The sequence below is a fragment of the Prionailurus viverrinus genome, chromosome B4 (genome assembly GCF_022837055.1).
Source record: "Prionailurus viverrinus isolate Anna chromosome B4, UM_Priviv_1.0, whole genome shotgun sequence".
In the NCBI taxonomy this organism is placed as follows: domain Eukaryota; kingdom Metazoa; phylum Chordata; class Mammalia; order Carnivora; family Felidae; genus Prionailurus; species Prionailurus viverrinus.
Window position 1 is genome coordinate 77,559,463 of NC_062567.1, and position 21,001 is coordinate 77,580,463.

At 41.7% G+C, this 21,001-nt stretch overlaps 1 protein-coding gene across 5 annotated transcripts in view; it reads right to left on the minus strand.

Moving 5' to 3' along the window:
• Positions 1-1,709: 1,709 nt before the first annotated feature.
• Positions 1,710-21,001, minus strand: part of CBX5 (chromobox 5) — a 44,400-nt gene continuing 25,108 nt past the window's right edge. For 3 of the 5 annotated variants that reach the window (XM_047865028.1, XM_047865024.1, XM_047865027.1), the window contains 4 exons: positions 20,362-20,540; positions 14,888-15,074; positions 11,767-11,867; positions 1,710-10,099 (listed from right to left, as the gene is read on the minus strand). In XM_047865028.1, the coding sequence (XP_047720984.1) occupies positions 9,949-10,099; positions 11,767-11,867; positions 14,888-15,074; positions 20,362-20,498 (576 nt within the window). In that variant the 5' untranslated portion in view covers positions 20,499-20,540 and the 3' untranslated portion in view covers positions 1,710-9,948. Of the gene's footprint in view, positions 10,100-11,766; positions 11,868-14,887; positions 15,075-20,361; positions 20,541-20,806; positions 20,882-21,001 lie in introns of all 5 variants that reach the window. The other 2 variants (XM_047865025.1, XM_047865026.1) reach the window with 1 other exon arrangement.

The window sequence follows — 21,001 nt, forward strand, 5'->3', positions numbered from 1 at the left end:
GAGGAGCCAGGACCAGACCTTTCCCCTCCCACGCCTTCAGCCCGTCCCCAGCTGTAAGCAGGAGGGTTCAAGAGGTTTCTCACTTGGTCTTTACCTGCCCCCCATCTCTGCCAGAGTAAGGATCCCCAGTGCCTGTATGGCACGCTCACCACACCAGCTGGCCCCAGCTTTTGCCTTGTGCCCCCACCCTCCTCCACGGGTCACTTGGGTAGCAGCTTGGCATGTCCTCAGGATGTAATGGGTTCCCCTCTTGCACATGCTCACGTGCAGCAGCCCTCGACAACCGGGGCTCCCGCTCCCCTCCAAAGGTAGAGGCTGCCAGGGGGCCCCACTTCCTCTAGCAGACCACGTGCACTCAGCAACCCACCTAAGCACAGACCCCCACACTCGGTCCTCCACGTTCCCCCGGCTGTCAGTGCCGCATCGATCTCACTAGCTCCGCAGCTCTTTAGGGGAGACAAAGGGGGAGGCAAAACAGCCCGGCTCCGGGCTTGCCCAGCACACGGAGAGGCAACATTCCTGGGAGAAGAGTTATGAGCAATGATGAGCTCATCTGAATGAGGGCCATGCGGGCGTACCCCCTGACACACTGGAGGGAAACAAAAAGCAAGACGCAGTTGTTTAGGAGCGGGGGCGCGGGCGTCCAAACCCTGGAGCCGCGCCTTCTGCGGGCCCTGGGCAGAGACAAAGTGGCGCGAGGGTGCGGGAGCTGCTAGGAAAGGGAAGGAAGGGGGCAAGCAGTCCCAGGCTTCGGAGGTGGGAAATAAATAATGTCCAGAAGGGGCTGGCTCTGAAGTGGACCAAATGGCTCTCCTGTCCCATGTTTATGGGGTCATGGACCATTAAACCAGCCAACCTACAGATGTCTTCATAAGACTTTACGAGATTAGGCTGGGGAGACCCTATAACTCAGCAGCAAGAAGGGAAAACGAGAGGGAAGAATTGCAGATAAGAGATGTGGAAACGAGGCCTCAGCCTTCGGGGGGCGGGGGGCGGGAGGGCGGTTGCAGTTCAGTGGGAGGAGGTCTGGCTTCTGGAACCCTTCTGGCTTCCTCACCTTACTTCGGCGAGAGTTTCTGCCTGTCTCCATTAGATTGAAAAGCACATCAGGCTTTTACTAATTAATAATTATAAACTATTATTTAACATACTTTCCTCCTAATCCAACTTCCAGTTGCTACCTACCCCCACCCCACCACGTTCCTGACCCACAATCAGGTCCTCAGAGAAACAGTTTCTTTGGCACTTGTGAAGCATATCAGAAAAGATAATAAAATAGCTATATTTACAAGCTCACGCACATTGGGATTTTCAAGCCTGATTTAGATGGTCAGTATGGTTTTCCACAAATTTTCATAACCAGGAGCGGACTCTTCTGGGGGTCCCTGGGAGGCTGAAGGCTAATATTTACTCTCTGGGCCACTAGCATAGCACTGAGTGCATCCAGAGACCAGGAAGGCAGTCTCAACAGGTTATTAGGGAATAGAATAGGGAACAGGATACATGGTCTCTTATTCCCTCAGGCTTGCGCCACCCTGTGGCGATTTGCAGAAAGTCAGAGACCAACAATCCTCAGGAAAAAAGCCCTTGTTCTGGAAGTCTCGCAGCTCTTTCGGAAAGACATTTGTGACAACTAGTTGACATTCCAGGGCCCAAGTTAAGGAAGGGTGTCAGACCCGCATCTTCAAAACCACCACTCAGGATCCATATTTGAAAAGCAACCATTTATTAGAACCAATACAAGAGTATGAAAAGAGGGAAAAGAGGGTGGAAGAGGGGGAGAGAATGAGGTCTGCATCAATGTCAGTTGTGGAAACACATAAATTGCCTACTTTTAAACATTTACATTTAAAAGGCGAACATATATATATATCACTTATCCTAAAAAAATAAAAAAAATGAAAAGCAGACATGTTTGGCTGAACTAAAACCAAGAAACACAACCAAAACTCCCCCACAAACCAAAAAGATCCATAGAGACTTCAACTTCCCATTTTTCCACTTAGAAATCTGGCTACCAAGTGTGATGTGTTTTGTGACTCAGGATGGGACAGAGTGCGGAAAGAAGCCCAGCCTCTTGAGTCTCTCGGATCCCATCCTGTGAGAAAGGGCAAGGGCCGCCGGGCCACGGGTGAGTCAACTCCTGGCTACTTGGCAGGAGGCAGGAGGTCAGACTGTGCGCTCTCCACCCTCCAGAACTCCACAGAACCACCTGGTGCCGCCAGCGCTGAGTGAACAAAGTCCACGGAGCGCGGAGAACCGGAATGTGACTGCAGCAAGGGGCCAGGACCTTGTGCTTTTCCATGGGTTACACATCTAGGGCCAAGGAGAGGGGAAAGGAGAAAGAGCCCTGTGGGGAAGAGCTGGCTGAGCCCACATCTGGGCAAGTAGAAAGTGTCCAAAGTTTTCCCAAACCGGAGGAAAAAGAGGTCAAGGTCAGATTCAGACTGTGGACACTGAGAAAAAGAGGACAAATGAGTACAGTAAGTTGGATGAAGCTTTAAGGAGTATCACTGCCTCATTCTGAGTGTTAAATGTATCTCTAGACAAAAACTTTCCCACAGTGGCTCTTTTGGTAGGGGATGGACAAAGTGGTTATGTTTATTGAACCAGCTGGTTCCTATGGAGAGGCGAGGGTGCAGTGATTCCATTCAGGGGGCAATAAAATCAACGCTATAAATTCAGCCCACTGTGTTCATTTTGCTCCTGAGACAGCTGGAGTCTGCTCCAATCCCATGGGGAACAGGACCTTAACACCCAACCTGCAGAAACAAGCAATAGCGTCCCTGCCTCATGGTTCCCTAATCCAATACTCTTGGGTCTGGAACAGCCTCTCTTCGTGGATGCAAGACATAGAAAATACTAAGTGCCTTCCCCCATGACATCCTAAGTCTGGACTATTAAGACTCCAACATTCACAAAAACACTGTCAACATCTGAACTAGCAGCTTTGATGAGGGGTGGGGGTGGGGGGCAGAGAACTTGCCGAGGTCACTGGCAGTTCCAACCTTGGGACAGCTCAGTGAGAACTAAAGCCCGTGTCAGGCCTAGACTTTAGACTTCGGCTCAAGGCATCCTCCAGCGAGGACCCTACGGTACTCTACCAACTTTGATTTACAATGCCTCACAACACCCCTGTGAGGTAGGTCAGTATCATTAACCCCATTTGACAGATGGGGAACTGAGGCATTGGAAGGAGTGACTTGCCCAAGGTCAGCCATTATGAATCAGTTGAGGAGGTTGGCACACGTAGTCAGCATCCACTCAATTCTTGTTCCACTCCCCAGGGCATTTTACTTCTTAGGGCGCACTTGCAAGCAAAGGAAGTCAGCAGGTACACCTTACACTGCAAACTAGATGATCTCCATCAACCCACAAGTATTAACAGAGGGCCTATTCTTTATCTGGCATAACACAAGGAAGCTTGGAGACACAAACTGCTTCTGAAAGTCACGTGTTAATGGATATTCTGCAAATAAAATTCCATTTCAAGCATTAAGGGCATGAATTCTTTCATAAAGAAATATTCACTTTATCGTTAAGAGGTGAAGGACTAAGTCACGCTGATTTCCCAGAGTTCTGAGAACCCCTACTCCTAAATCCTGAAATTCAAGAACAAAACCTCATTAAAACAAGAACCTTGTCCCCAGCGGTGATCTTGATCGTGCGTGGAATTGCAAGGTTGGGAGGGGAGGGGGTGGGGGGCAAGATTAGCAACAACAGTGCCGGTGGCAGCAGCAGTCCCTATGGGACGAGGCAGGAGGCAGGGATCCTTCTGCTGCCACTGTCCTTCCCCTCAATGGCCACAAGGCATCTTTCCAACTTTCTGTCCCAGCCCAACCTCCGGAGTTGCAGTATCTTCATGAATGGCTCTCAAAATTAAGGATATGAATGGTGACCCTAGTTTTCCATTCAGGGAGAAGGGATGAAGTGTTCTCTAGAACTACTTGTAAGACTCTCATAATATTCTTTAAAATCCTGACAGGGGCCTAACTTTTTGACAAAAGAAAGCTAAAAGGAAAAGCACTTTCCCCCCTCCTTTGGACTACGGCTGGACTCTGGTAGTAATGATTATGACCCTTGTCCTAAAACTAGGGGGAAAAAAACTAAATACACAGTCAGTCCTAGCTTTGAATCAAATCCTAAAGCTACTGGAAACTGCAAAACACGGACTTGAGCCTTAAAAGTGCTGTGACACAATGACACTCTATCTTCTCGGGTCTCCTTAAAGAATCTCCAGGCAGGAAGCCCCTCTTTTCCTCTGTGCCCCCACTCACAGTAGCCAGAGTAGCTGGACTCTTAACATACCTCAGAAGCTCAAAGAATGATTTGCCAACACACATGGTATAATGTCCACCAGGGTTACTCTAATGCCAGGAAGGACTGACCATCCCAAGATCTAAATATACACCTTTTTTTACTCCTGACCAACACTGGACAAGCCCAGGTGATGGTAATATTCAAGACTGATTAAAATGACAATGACAGTTCAGGTTCAGTCTGTTTGCAATTCCTCAAAAAGTGTGATGAACTGGCCTCTGGCGCCTAGATAAACTGTGAGGTCATACTTGTCAATGCCAGGGGACAGACAGCTCTAGCGTGCGCGCACGCTCGCTCTCTCTCACTCACACACAAACAGACTGGCAAGATAAAAAGTTCATTGCATTCAATTTAGCCTAATTTCTTGATAATAGTTTCCTATTAGATTTTCCGATTAATACTGATGGCTCTTACCTAGGCTGTGATAATTAGGTTTTGATCTATTGTGACATTAATGATCACAATCAGTTGACTTTGAAATTGTCTTAATTAATGGCTCTTCCCTCCTCAGCTGCCTCCAGTGCAGGTTCTATCCCCTCCCCCCACCGCCGTGTTTTAACTCTTTCTTACTGATCCCAGAGACAAATAGCAGTGGAGGATCACTTCCCATAAACCAAGATTTTAAGCTATTTTAAAACATTTCTCTGACAGAAGAACAATACGAGATGACGAAATGAGGATCTGGATGAAAAGGCAAGAGAATGTGCTGTCAAGGCATAGAAAAAACTCCATGTTAGAAAACCACCAAAGTCAAGCATGATGTTATAGAGTGGCAATGACAAGTTGAAGTCACTCTAAAAAGACAAGATGAGGTAGTTTACAATTCAAGAAATCCAGCACAAGCACAAAGAAATTAGAATTGTCTTTATGAAGCTATCCAAAGAACCTGCACATTGTAATTTTCCAGAACAGTTACTCTTCATTCCTGGGAATTGTACCAAAGTTAGTCAATTCTCAGTTACCCAGGCAGCGAAAAGTATCTTTTTCTTGTGGTTATACGGTTCAGAACGGAGAATTTTTTTATGGTTAAACTGGTTCTTAACAGGGCTAGGCCTCACCCTCGACTTCCCTAGATTAATTATATCCGAAACTTCAGGGTATGTGCATTTCCAGGACAGAAATCACCACCCTGTAGTGTTAAATAAAACTACACTGCACAGAATACATGGCTCACATGTTAGATGTGCCCCAAGCCTTCTCTGTGGCTAATCTCGTCACTGAAAAATATGTCCTTGTTTCAGAGTTAAAGCCAACCTCACGTTAATTCTTCCAAAAGGGATGAGAAAATGAAAAAGGTGTCAGCAACTCTGATGGCAATAAGTGTTACAGAACCCACAATAATGTCACCAACACTGAACTGGATATGCAACACAGATAATACGCTTTCCACAAACAAGGATTCACTAGATCTTAAGAAATACTTCGGCAAAGAGCCTAAAACAGGGATCAAAATGAGGGGTTCTCAATCCCCACTCACCTGTTTTCTCTCTCAGCGACAGCATTTCTAACCAACCTTCAGTTATCCTTATCTTCTGGAATAAAGCAAGTCCTTGTTGTAGTCCATCTATGGCCTCTTAGCTCAGTTCGTCCAAGGTCACAGGTCTTTTCCACATATGAATCAACTGTCACCCTCCTACTGCCCCCAAGTCAGAAATGTGTCCCCATTTATGGTATTTATTACACTGAACTATTCACAATCAGTTCATCCCACATCAGCATCAAGGTTAAGGCCAGAGACTGCATCTTCTTGAACTTTGTACCCCCAAGGCCAAAAAAATGCTTGTTGAATAAAAAGAATGTTGACGTACACTCAGGTGGCTGGAATATGGACAATTCAATACAAATCCACTATTATTAATTGGGTGGGGACACTGATTTCTGAGCATATACTCCTGGATGCAACGCTGGTAATCTCTCTGTTTTTGAAAACGTAACTGTTACGATTAGCGGTAAAGCCAGCATCAAACTCGAATACACTGGATCCAGACCATTCCTCTCTCCACCCTGCCACAGGTATGCTTACCTGGCGGTTCGATTACAAAGGTACAGATCGCAACAGTGTGATTTTTACTCTAAGAATCTAAACCAAAAGGATGGAATCATGGTGCAAAATGAGCTTTTCCTTTGACCTCATTTGTGAGAAACAACTTCCACATTTCAAATCTGATGACATAACTCTTCCTGGGGTTCTCATGGCATTGCGAAGTAGTATTTTAGGCCCTCAAATTCAAACCCTAAGGGCAAAAACTGCTCCCCAGCCCAGACACAAGATAGATCCCTCTGACCTGACCGTTTAGGGAGCTGGACTAAATGCCAACCCAACAGAATCACAAGATGAAAATCCCAAGCACCTTCCCAAAAGCCCTAGGATCTGACCTGAACAGATGGAAAATGGCCTCCAGGAGGCCAGCTACAGAACAGAAATGAACAGAGTTAAGAATAACCTAACTGCCCAAGCTATGGAAACAGGACTAATCTTTCATCACCAATCAAAAGCAGTTCAGATATGGCTGTAAGACAGCCAAGGACCACCTAGACTTGTGAGCATCAAGGAACACCACCGGCTCAAATGCTCCCTTGAGCAGATGAAAACTGGGCTGCAGAGGGAAAATGATACGGCCCTCTCCAGGTTAAAAATGGGTGCTTCCATCAGGACCGATGTTCCTAACAGCTAATCCTAACATGAGGGCATTGGCCCAGAGCTCAGGGCTCAGAAAAGCAGCTACCCTGACCTTGGTAAACTCTGCTGGGCAAGACTCTGCTACTTTCTGTGGAAAGGAAGGTCCTTGAATGTTGATTACAAGAAGAAATTCAGCATCAGAAAGAGGTTTTGAAAGAAGACTAAACACAGGAAAAACATATTTCGAGTACCTGAGACCTAGATGTTTAGGAGTGCTTAGCCCATGGCTACTAACTCTTCTGAGGAGAAAGCCCCATGAAAACAGGTTTCCCTTTGAGACTGTAATTCTGCAAGGGCCAGCACAGCTACTCAGCACTAACAAATGCCGGGGGCACAGGCGGGCATCTGGTTTCCTTTCTGTTGAGGGCTGAAATCAATACTGGCCCCTGGCTCCCTACATTCCTACCGAAGCAGCTGTGGGTAGTCAGGGAAAACAACAAAAATCGTGCTGGCAGCACTCAGTACAAGACCATGATTCAATAAACTGTGAACAGAAAACATGGAGTGAAGAGTAAGGTTTTAAAGGGCTGATGAGTTGTAGATGATACTTCCTTTGTTAAAAGAAAATCAGGTTTTGATGAGTATCTTAAATATTACCTATAACCACGGCAACCACATGCCCCAGGTTTCTCAGGCCCAATCTCAGCACAAAATAATTCCATGGTGTTCTTTGTCCAATGCTAGGTCTTGGTCTTAAAAATACCGTCACTGTAGTTTACAGGCCCACTGCTCCTGGGAGGCACACTGGCTACATGGATAAGGGGTGATTTTCTCCACCTGCAAATCAACAGACCCAGATCACCTCCTGAGGGGCTCTGGCCTACTTTTGTCTTATTCTTGTCTACCCTAATTGATATTCTTGGCTCTTTGTAGGACAAATTTGTTTCCTGACCATCCTTTCTTTCTTTTAGATGCCCATCAGATTAAGTACTAAGCAATTATCTAGCACTTGATCTAGACCTTGAATTCTTTCAGAGTAAAGAAAGATGGAGATAAAAACTCCTACCCACTTGAGCTATGGGTTAGGAGTTCTCACCCAATCACATTACCATTCAGAAGGATTTTCCTGGATGACTTAAACCAAAAGCTTCATTGTTCCAGTCTGTCATGTCACTGCAGCAACAGCTGTCTTCTCAACTGTGCAGTATAATTTTTGACATAATTTATACAAGCACACAGAATTCAATCAGCAGCTGAGCAGGAAAGCAATGGTAACAAATGCTATGAATGGGTATATGATTTGCATATTATTCAGCTCATCTGTGGACTGGAGCAATCTATCCATTCCCCCGATTACTCTGAATCATCTAGAAATGGCTGAATGCTCCTGGCCAGACAGCTACATGTTTTAAAAATCAAAAGCAACAACAAAAACAACCTCAATGGCTGGTGAACTCTAGAGTTAAGGCTATTTCAAGCATTTATTCTTAATTCCTCAGCTTTGGACTGGGACACAGATGCTCATAACCCTGCTATTTCCTTACTTTTAGTCTTGTTTCTCTAGCCACCCTCCCCCCCCCCCCAACTGAAAGAAAATGGTTAAAGAGAATTAGGGCATTTCTTGGGGCACAAAGGCAGAAGGATATGGTAATAATCTCTCAATATAATGGCAAAGCAGGAGGAAGCCAAAAGTGAAATCTTTTGCTGAGTAGGGACAGAAGGTTGTGCCAGCATGCTAATGCCAGGGCCTGTCACTCTAAGGTGATAGTCTTCCACAGAAATGCATTTTTAAAAATAAGATACAACAAAGAGTTTGAGGGTGGAAAAAGGGAAGAGTATTATAATACTTTGGGGACTCTTGGTGGCAAATCCAGGAGTCAACAAAGCAGGAAATTTAGGACTATAAACACTATGAATATTTAAAATTTGATGTTGTGGCCGATGGCTCCCCTCCAAGAATTCCCCACTGAAAATAATGGCATGGAGGGGACACTTGGGTCCACGGAGAAGTGAGAGTCAGGTCTGAAGCCTCTTTGGTAACAGGAATGCTTTGGGAGGCCACAAAAGTTGGCAGGGCTGGAGGGTGCCTAGCACCTTGGCACAAGCAAGCACCAGGCAGTCACTCACACCTACATAAATATATAGTCCAAATGTGAGGGATGGAAGGAAATAATACATATATACCATATGTGATAATAAAGACAATTATATCCTACCCCATCATCCTCATGTACTAATAGCTAAAAATCTCCACAGTTAATATTCTTGTCATTGTATGACCGACTACACCACCTTGCAGAAGTAGAATCAAGGATTGATAAGAAACAAGGCCTAAAGTCCTGGAGCTAAGAGTGCCTTGACAAATTTGAGTGTAAAATTTCAAGTCCTCCAAAGGATGGAGCTATTCTGGGAGGATGAGTGGGGATGAACAACAGAGGGTGGCCCAGAAGACCACACCAGGAACCCTGTATTCTACTGGGTAGAGCTGAATGAGGTTGGGAAAGCCCCAACAGGTAGGCAGTTGCTATTGGCTTTTTAAAAAGATGGGAACATCTTTTCCATCCCAACATCTCAAAACAAAAGCTAGCTGGTCATCAACATGTTCTAAGAACCAAAGCAAGAAACCAAAATTCATCATCATTATAACAAAATCCCCCAATCTAAAAAGCAACTAACCCTGAAAAGATCAAGACTCTAAGATGTTTAAAAAGTTAAAACTCATCTTGAGGTCACAGGGGAGCAGAAGGAAGAGATCAGGGCAAAGGAAAAAATTGTGGGAATTACACACAGTATGTAAATGCCTGGTCTTCACAGAGAGACACTTATCATGAATCAGACCATCAGTTATGTTACAAGAGAACCAATACCAACATTTCTCCTGTGGAGCACAGTGATAAGCACATTTTTTATGGATGTGTTTAGGATAGAACAGGGTGGGCAGAAGGGAGAGGAGGCAGGGAGGTGAATGTATTATATACAAAGAGAAATGACAGAGACCACCCCCTCCTTTAGCTCTTTGCTGTTTCTTTCTCTTTGTTTTCCGCGTCCTCAGGATAGGCATGCCACGTCAGTCTCTCTTCATAAAATGCTATCACAATCTGTGGACATTTTACATTAGCTTCTTTTGCAAGAACCAGGTCTGCTTCATCTGTGTCTTTCCTGGAGAGAGAGAATACGAGACTTAGAAGGAGAGGAAGTAAGAATGAGAGATAATCTATCTAAACCAAGGTTTATGTTGTTATATGGATTTAACGGACTTGATTTCCTCTCCATCTTGATTTCAAGGTGAGAAGGACCCTAACAGCTCAATATTTTCAAGGAGAAATTCAAGTAAATAAAAATTACCAGGGAGTATCATTTAACTACCACATCAGACAGAAACAGAAGTCTTCAGCTAGAACTTAGATGAAAAACAGAAGGCTTAATCAAAAGGCTGAAAATGAAATTATATAAATTTCGCTCCTGTAATTCTGATTTGTGTGTATGAGCATGTGAGTGAACACACGATCAAACCTACATTCAGTCCTATTGATTATGCACAGATTGATCAACCCAGTTTCTGGATCATCTGAGTGAAAAGGTCTTAACCTTCCTCATCTTGTGGCCTTTTAAACACTCATTGTCCTTTTGGAGAGAACTATGGATTGGAATAATAAGAAAACAGAAATTTAAGTCAGCAACAGTACTTATACAAGGGAGAATAAAGGAGAATGTAAAATTTAGTCACTAAAATGAAATGTAGGAATTAACCGCAAATTTCAATTATCCAAGTTTACAAAGGCTCTACTACCATGTAGGACAGAAAAACACAGCAAGTCTTAACCAGGATTCCAAATCGAGAAAAAAAATATTTTAAGTTAAAATTCCACCGACACTTGAGCAAAGACAACTACCTCCTTTTCTAGAAAATGGAGATATTTAATTCATAGAGGTAAGTATTACAGATGAAAAGAGGAGGGAAAAACACACAGCTCAGAGCAGATACTCAAATTTGGACTGCGGTGGGGAAAAAAAGCGAGTTAATATGTGAATGTAAATCGTGTAACGCATATGGCTGAGTGGGAAAAGCAGTCAATACAGCTCCTTACTTCTGACAGAGTATAATGATTCTTCAAATCTAGGCTTCTGGGTAATTTACCAGCAAAATTTCGATCAGATAAAATATTAAACCTTTTGATTCTACAACTTTTAAGGTAAATTAGCTTCCTCAGCAGCAATGCGGCATGAAGCCTCTATTTAGAGACCAAGCTTAAATCACAAGCCCAGAATACTTGGAAACAGAGAGGTGGTGAGGGCCACACCATAAATCACCCTGTCTTTAAGAAACCAAATTGAGGGGAAGTAACTACACTTTCCTCTAAGAGACATTCCCTCCACCGGATGAAATAACTTATGCTTTGGCTAGTATTAGTCTTAAAGCTTTTTGTTGAGATTATTTTTCTCTTTTAGACATCATTCAGTTGTTTTGATCCTCAGTGATGGCAGAAAGCCTCACTCAACTCCCATCTCATGGCCACAGGCTCATGGTCTGATGGTAAATGATTCAGAACTGTGTAAATAAATGGTTAGGTCATGTCTATAGGGTTCCTACCTAAAGCTACCTTAGGTATTGGGGCTAATGTAATTTGGCTTAATACCAAAGCTTGGGAATATCTTAAATTCATTCTCGATCATAATTCCCGTTAATACTAATAGGTGATATGAGCCAAAGATCTTTGACAATCAAAATTCTTCGTTGGGAAATACTCGGTCTTCCCTATCTTCCATACAAACTCAAGTCACTGGCAAAGAAACACAATTGTACACTGAGGCCCAATCTCTCTCACCATTTCATTAGGAACATTAAATCGCCACAGGAATCTGTCGCCCCAATGATCTTTTCTGGTTCCAGTCCTCTCTCAAAGCCCCGAGCGATATCATTGCTCTGCTATAAATAGAAGATAAAGAAAGTTTACAGCTTGGAGAAGAGTAAAAAAAAACCCTGTTTCTCAGCTCAACAAAGCACAACCTAAGTTCATTTTGTCACCAATTCAAAGAATTCTTAGAACTTAAGAAATACAATAGTGGGCCAGCCAGTGACAGTGATGCTAAGAGGTATTTTTGTAAGAAGATGCAGTTGTCTTTCTAATACTCCTTCACAGGATTAGGAAATGGCCCCCAAAACTCTTTCATATCCCGTAAGACATCCTGAAATCATCATCTAGGAACTCATCTAACCCTGTAATCAAACCTCCTTGATATTATGAATTGACTACCCCTACAATGCTGCTTCCAAGATGATAAACAAGTCCATGCTTACCTGAACTAAACCCTTTTTCGCTTTATAAACTTCAAATATACTACCTCTTAATTTTTTAGACATTTAGTTTAACAGTCACCGATATTTCTAATACTTTTTTTTCTTTAACATAGTCCTCTATATGTATGAAAGAACAGCGGTAAGAATGATTCAAGACAGTACCATAAAACAGCAAATTTCCTTCAGAGCTCACATACTGCAATACCCACATGCTTGGAGAAGAGGGCCTGGTCTATGCCCATCCCCTCCTGAAGGAGAGAACAGAACTGTTCATTAGAGAACAGAACTGGACAGTGATTTAAAACAAACTGATCATTTTCTAGATTACTCAAACTTGGCCAAAATGTAATCATGCAATCAAGACAAGAGTACACCCGACTCAAGGGTGATGGCACTGGTTGCGAGCAAAATGGTGAAATTTTAGACAAACCAGGTAATTTTAAAAACCTTATTATAGAAAATAATGCAAGCTTATCTAGTGGCAACATAAAAAAGATTTAGAAAGACTGCCCAAATGAACTAAATCTCTGATGTCTGATTTTCATAATAAAATCTCTTTGATCTGACATTCACCCTGCTTTTTTCTGAGATACAAAGTATTCAGGATCCAGGTGGTCCCCAAAGATACCAGAACCCACACTGGGAAGGAAATTCCATGCACGGATCAGGGGAGATACTGACTCAAAAACACAGCCTCTTTTGGGGGCGCTTAAGGGGAGGAGGTTCCCAGATGTGCACACAGCTGCTCACAGCTGGAATGCTGGCGCACGAACTGAGTCGTAAATCATAGCTGGCGGCTGAAAACAGTTTGCCACATAGGGAGGGAAGGGAAGAAAAATGTTCAAGCTGCTGAAAAAGAGCCGAGGCGAGGAAAATGCTAAAATCATCACACAGGCAGTAATCTTAAATCAGGCATAATGCCGACTAACAAATTTCTTCTGCAGTGGTCTAAAGAAAGAAACGTAATCCCCTCCTGTATCTTTAAAACATACAATCACCTATCTTTCTGGCTGCCTACCTGACAGCCGGGAGCACTGCTGAGAATGCTGTCAGGGGCCCCAGATGAACATTACAATGTAAGGGACGTGTGGGGGTTGTTTTCAAGGTCAGTGGCATCAGAACCTGGCCTCGGAAGACAACTCTCTATGCTGGCCAGTAGGTCTAAGCCAGATTGTTCCTTTTCAAAAGGACAGAAACCTTATGTTGAGGAAAAACAAACTATATGGCACAAATGGCTAGTCACAAGTCTTACACTGTGCCATTTGGTCTCTTTACTTACCTAGAAAATGAATCAAATGACAAAAAAAACAGAATACAAAGGACTAATAAAAAAGGAAAAAAAAAAAAAAAAAAAAAGAACCAAGTCTTAGCTCCTTAGAGAAGGGAAGGCATTCTCAAATCCTCATCAGTACACTATACCATAATGATATACACCCCTCACCAGAATAGTTTTAAAAAATAAGGTTGTAAAAAATAAAATTAATCAGGGAAACAAATAAGGAGACAAACACAAACCCAGAGTCCACTTTCACTTGTAGCTTCCAATCTTTTACTCTTATTTTCAATTCTTTTGGAATGCTGATCTCCCATTTTCTCTATCACTTATATATAGGTCCTTGATGCCTAGGGTCTGACCCACAGAAATCTAAATGTAATTGGTCTGGGGTGCATCTTGGGTACTGGATCTTTTCTTTTTTTAAGCCCCCACCCCCACCCCTGGTGATTCTAATATGCAGCCAGGGCTGAGAACTAATGTTCTAGAAAAATGGGTACCAAGTAGAATGAAGATAAATAGAGACGCTTATGGCAGTGATGCTGAAGATTCAGAAGTGGACTTATGCTTTTATTTTATTAAACGTTAAGGGTGTGATACATCCTTCACCACAAAAGGCTTCATAACCTTGAAATAAACGAGTGGAAGCTGGTGGGGTGTGTGTGTATGTATGTGTGTGTACACAGATGAAAAAAGAGAGGTAAGAACAGTGCTTATGCTAGTTATTTGAAAGCTGAAGATCAGAAGGATTAAAGCAACTGAATCAACCAATATTTCATAAACACACTTTCCAAACTGAACAATAAAAAGATTCAAGAGATGAAAATTAATTTATTTGGAATATGTAGAATAAGATCAAAGGAGAAAATACCCATGCCACTGAACTGTACACTTTAAAATAGTTAACTGTATGTTATGCGAATTACACCTCAATTTTAAAAAGCAAGAGAATATAAAAGTTTGAAAATAAGTGCTACCTTTGGAACAAAAGGAAAAAAGTAAAGTAGTAAACATTTTAAAGCCCTTTTTGTAGACTTAAAAATGTCAAGTCCCTCCCCATCTAAGATAACCTAGCTGCCCTACTCATGGAAAAGACAGGGAGTGGCTGCCTGTTTTAGAGGGATTTAATTTTGCCACCTTAATACAATTCAGTGAAACGCATACAGTATTACATTTCTCACTCAGCCAGGAGGGGGCGCTGTAGTCAATAAACATATCTCCCTGGAAGTTCTTTTGTTCAACAAATTACCTTGCAGACCATCCTTAGAAAAGAAACAACCATAATAAGCCTGGGGGGGGGGGGGGGGGGCGGCAGGGGGAGGGTGGGCGAGTGGCAAAACAATTGTTTGTGGGGAAAAGGGAAAAGGAAGCTTACCTCTCTCTTTTTTTTGGATTTGATATCATCAGCATTGTTCGAGAAATTGGATTTCCTCTTGTTACTTTCTGACTTCTCCCTGGGTTTGTTATTTTCACCCTCCTTCATCTTCTTATACTTTTTCATAAACTCAGAAATTAGCTCAGGGCAATCCAAATTTTTCTCAGGTTCCCAAGTATTGTGCTCCCTGGGCACAAAGAATGGAAAGAAAAAGAAAAAAAAAAAGGAAAGAATGAGGGGGAAAAAAATCGAATGCTTTCTTAAAGACAAGTAGGCAAAACGAAAAAAAAACCTATACTTAAAAGAGATTAATAAATTTGATCCCAGGATCTATCCAAGAGAAATGAAAAAATATATCCACAAAGAAACTTGCACACAATTACTTATAGCAGCATTTTAATAGCCAAAGACAGAAAACAATTCAAATGTCCATCAACTTGTGAATGGATGAATAAATGCGGTATATCTACACATAATAATACTATTCAGCAACAAAAGAAACGCAATACTAATTAATACATGCCACAATATGAAAGAACCTCAAAAATAATAAGCTGAAAGAAACCAGATGCAAAAGGCTATATATTATTGGATTCCATTTATATGAAATGTCTACTAAAGACACATTTAGAGACAAAAAGCAGACCAGTAGTTCCTCGGGGCTGAGGTTTGGGATTAACTACAAATGAGTTCAAGGGCATCTGGGGAGATTATAGAAATTCTAAAAGTTGAGTGTGGTAATTAATAGTGGCTACACAACTCTATGAATTTACTAAAATTTGTTGAATTGTACATTTTCAATGAATGAATTTTATGGTATGTAAATTATACCTCAATAAAGCTTTTAAAAACTCAAACATGAATTCTGCTTTTAAGTGGCAAAATGTGATTTCATATCTATGAGAATCCTAAGGAATAACATAGTAAGACCTGCACCCCCAGTTTACACTATCTAACTTTACTAACACTAACTTTACTTATTTTGAAGAAATATCAACAATTATTGAAGGACTGAAAATAATTATTAAGAAAAAAGGTAGTGACGGCTTCAATCATTAGAATATAGGCAAATGGTAGGAAGACAACTCAGAAGTGGGATTTGGAATGTATCATTCAATGCTATGGATTCAAGACTACTGTTACTAGTCAATATACATTTTTATATTAATAAAAAAACCCAAACTGAATAAATGAGTTTAATTAAACTTGGATCATGGGAGTCCCATTAAGAGAAAAACAAACAGTTATTATTCACAGAGTTGTTCTATGTATTCCTGGCATGGGTTTTGGAAAACCAAACTACCAACTGCATCAGAAGCTTATGGAATCAAAGCATGAAATGTACCTACATGGGAAAAACCAGACCAGGCATCCTTTTCACTCCTAGCCAGTGGCAGAAGTTCTTTTGGTTAACAGAGTATTACTAGTTTATATTAAAGTACACCTAAAAATGTATTTTAGTTGTAGGATGATTAATGATTATATGTGAATGAAAATGATTTAAAATGTAGAAAATGATTTCTACAATCCTTTCACTGACTTGGGAAAAAATTATTTAATGTATGCACTATCATTTTAAATATTGTTTTTTAAATAAGGTGTCTTTAGATGGGCATGGTTTGAACACATGCCAGAATAACTTGACTTAAATAAGCAGAATAATGGAAAAATCTGGTATTTACTCTAGATTTAAATAACCTTCTGCAAAAAGAGCTTGAGAATAAGACAAAATGTATTTCAAAATCATCTGAGCTAAAACTAGAAAAGACTCTCCTTCATAGCTCTTCTTTCAGCAAAAAACAAAAAACCACCTCATACAGTAACTTTCCCCCAAATCCACAAACCATATAGCTTACTATCCCAGAAGAAATTAAGACACCAAAAGCAAAGGCATGCCAACACTGTGACACAAGCAGGCAGACATGGGGGGATAGGACAGAGTCTCTACTGACAGCAAGGCAAGCCGGTCCTATAATGCTATAATAGGTTTATCTCTTCTCCTACCATATTAGTATTGCTGCTTCTACATCAACCAATTTTCCCCCACAAGACAGCATGATATAATTTAAAAAGAGCCTGGGCCATCAGGGCCAAGAAATCGGATACTGGATCCTTGTGCCAGCACTTAACCAGTGCCAGATGCTTACACTATCTTCGGCAAATAACTTCGCTAACTTCCTCATCTGTAAACTGAAAATACTTCCAAAGGCTGTTATGAGAATTAAAGAGAACACATGAAGTAAAATCTGACCACTGCCTAACAAGCAGTAGGTACTCAATTATAGACAATGCTGAAGTGGGCAAAATTTGTTCATCTTTAATGAAATCCTGGGCATTTCTGAGAAAGTAAGGACAATTGCTTTAATCCATCTACCTCAAACTGTCTTCCCCCCCCTTTAATCTATGTAAGCTACCAGTAGCTCAAATACACATATAGTTTCAAGTACCTTTAAAACGACCAAGAGTTTCCAATGGTGATTCACTGGGCCCAATAAACACCCTTAAAATCTTTCAGTGTTATTTTCTTTAAAGTTTATTCACTTATTTAAGTAATCTCTATACCCAATGTGTGGCTCAAACTCAGGACCCCAAGAATAAGAGTCGCACACTCCACTAAATGAGCCAGCCAGGCACCCCTCCGTATTATTTTAATTCCTATTCCTTGGTCTGTCCAACTTGTATTTCTCATCTCTAAAGGATGCTGTGACACCATTCCTCTTCAGAAATATGAAGGGCATATTCTGATTGCTGTGCTACCTGTGGTGCTGTGTGCTAGAGATGCTAAGCATCCTGTAGTGCACGAGCTGTCCCACCTAAAATGCCAAAAGTGCGCCAAATGAGAAATGTTGACTTACGTACGAAATAACCTTAAGTATGTTCTATAGGCTCCTGATTCAGACCTTTGTCCAAAGACACTGTCAAAACTTCAACCTTTTTAGTATCTTGAAGCCCTACACTTTAATGTTAAGATGTTTGGTATAACAATTAGCCACAAGCGGCTTCTGAACGCTTGAAATGTGACTAGTCTGAACTGAGATGTGCTATAAAATATACATCAGGTTTTTAAGACTTAGCATAAAAAACAATGTATGATATCTTAATCTTTAGACTGATTAATGTTGAAATAGCATTTTGATACACTGTGTTAGATAAATTATTAAAATTAATTTCACTTTTTCTTTCTTCCAAGATTTCATTTAAATTCAAGTTAGTTAACATGTAATATAGTATTGGTTTTAGGAGTAGAATTTAGTGAATTTCACTCTTCTTTAATGTGGCCACCAAAAAATTTAAAATTACACATGTGGCTTGCATTAGACTTCTATTGGACAGCCACTCCAAGAAGCCTACATCACTTTCTATCAGTTCACTGGGGTTCTGAGAAATCCATTCTTTGTTATCAGGCATCCTGGGAAGGGAATTAATCAGAAATTGAGGCAAAATGTCTAACGATTACACAGCCTCACATACTTCACCTTTCAAGCTACCTCTTCTGTGCTTCAATATATGTCTAGTTCTATTTCTTGCAAAGAAGAATAATCTCCTTTAGCACTTCAGCATAAAGCCAGATACTTCCTAACAGACATTCCAATCAATACTTCAGTATCACTTGTTTTGTTTGTAATGTTTATTTATTTTGAGAGAGAGAGAGAGAGAGAGAGAGAGAGAGAGAGAGAGAGAGAAAGTGTGAGCAGGGGAAGGGCAGAGAGAGAGGGAGAGGGAAAATTCCAAGCAGGCTCCACACTCAGAGTGAAGCCTGACACAGAGCTCAATCTCATGACCATGAGATCATGACCTGAGCCAAAATCAAGAGTCAGATGCTTAACTGAGCCACCCAGGTGCCCCACTTCGGTATCATTCTTAAAGCTCATGGATTAAAGGGGAGCCTGGGTGGCTCAGTCGGTTGAGCATCTGACTTTCAGCTGAGGTCATGGGCTCAGGTCATGATCTCACAGCTCGTGAGTTCCAGCCCCGCGTCGGGCTCTGTGCTGACAGCTCAGAGCCTGGAGCCTGCTTCGGATTCTGTGTCTCCCTCTCTCTGCCCCTAACCCACTCGCATTCTGTCTTTGTCTCTCTCAAAAATAAATAAACATTAAAAAAAGAAAAAAAAAGGGGCGGGGATGGGGGGTGATAGGTTCAGGTCTTAAAAAAAAAAACAAAACAAAAAAAACACAAAACAAAACAACCCCCAAAAACCAAGACTGATAAAGTATATTATTAATTGCAGAAACTAGGGCAATGTGTATCTGAGTGTTCACTCCATTTCTTTTGCTTCAGCTGTACATTTTAAATTAAAACAAAAAAGGGCGCCCGAATGGCTCAGTTGGTTGAGCGTCCGACTTCGGCTCAGGTCACGATTTCGTGGTCTGTGAGTTTGAGCACTACATCGGGCTCTGTGCTGACAGCTCAGAACCTGGAGCCTGCTTCAGATTCTGTGCCTCCCTCTTCTCTGCCCCTCCCCCTCTCATGCTCTGTCTCTCTCTGTCAAAAATAAATAAACATTAAAAAAATTTTTTTTTTAAAAATGAAATTAAAACAAAAATAAATATTGGCCCACGTGGGGGGAAATGTGGCCTCAGACTTAAGTTTCCCATTAAAATAAATCCTTCATCCTAGGTCACTTCTGAGATTCAAGGATCATTTTGAAAAACTAGGCTATGGGGTGGACAACTTCTGCTTAAACATATATATTTTAGATTAGTTATATTCAAAAGAATAGTAACAGTAACAATTTTTAGTTATTTATTTTTTAATGTTTATTTTTGAAAGAGGACATGAGTGGGGGGGGGGGCAGGGGGGAGAAAGTGAGTGTGAGTGTGTCCCAAGCAGGCCCCACACTATCAGTGCAGAGTCCAACTCCAGGCTTGAACCCACAAACTGTGAGATCATGACCTGAGCCAAAATCAACAGTTGGATGCTTAACTGACTTGAGCCACCAAGGCACCCCACTTTATACTTTAAAAAGAAAAAATAAAGAAAGATTTTATTTTTAAATAATCTCTACACCCAACATGAGGTTCAAATTCACAATCCTCAGATCAAGAGTCACGTGCTGTACCAACTGATCCAGCCTGGCACCCCAGTAACAGTTTATAGTTACACTGAACTTACCTGTCAGGCTCTACATCTACCCAACATCTCTATGACAAATACTATTTCCTATTCTATTGAAGAGGAAAAAGAATAAGGAACTAAAACCAAGGTCACCCAGCTCCTAAGTTGGGGAGCAAGAATCTGGACCCAGGCGATCTAGCTCCACATCTACGCACCTATTCACCATACTGTCTCTCAAAAGCATTATCACTAGAACCCCAGCTCCAAGGGAGAGACTTCTGTTTCGTTTATTGCTGTGTCTTCTGACTCTTAGGAGTGCGGGTGGAGAGAGGAAAAGACAAAGATGGTGGTGGCTCATGGGGAAAGAAACCAAAGGTATCCACCCGATAGAGTCCAAAGGCCTAAAAGAAGGCACTTACTCAGAAAAGCCTTTCCACTTCAGTAGATATTCCACTTGCCCCTTAACTACACGCCTGTCTAGCACCTTCTCCACGACATACTCCTCCTCATCCTCTGAAGAAGAACTGTCAGCTGTCCGCTTGGTTTTCTTGCCCATGTCGCAAGCTGTTCCACCTGAAGGACTAAGGCCACCGGGTTCCTGCAAATAGGAAGGACAAAATGGTCAGAATCCATACAAGGAGTTATAACTCTATCACTGCTTGGGGCACCTAGGTGGCTCAGTCAGTTAAGCATCCGACTCTTGATTTGGCTCAGGTCATAATCTCACAGTTTGGGAAACTGAGCCCCACATCAGTTTGGGTTTCTGTCTCCCTCTCCCTCTCTCTGCCCCTCCCCCGCTCACTCACTTTCTCTCTAAATAAATAAATACACTAAAAAATTTAAAAAAACAAAAACAAAAAAAACCTTTGTCTCTTCTTGATGGAATGCAGGGAGTACTGTACCCCTCTCTTGGGTCTTGAAGCATTCTACAGATGATTCCTAAGAATATAAGTAAAAACTGGGTGAATCCCCACTTTCCCAACCACAACTTTCTCTTCAGCTTACAAGACCAAAATCATTATTAGACACAACTGTCTAACTCCTCTATTTTCAGATTCC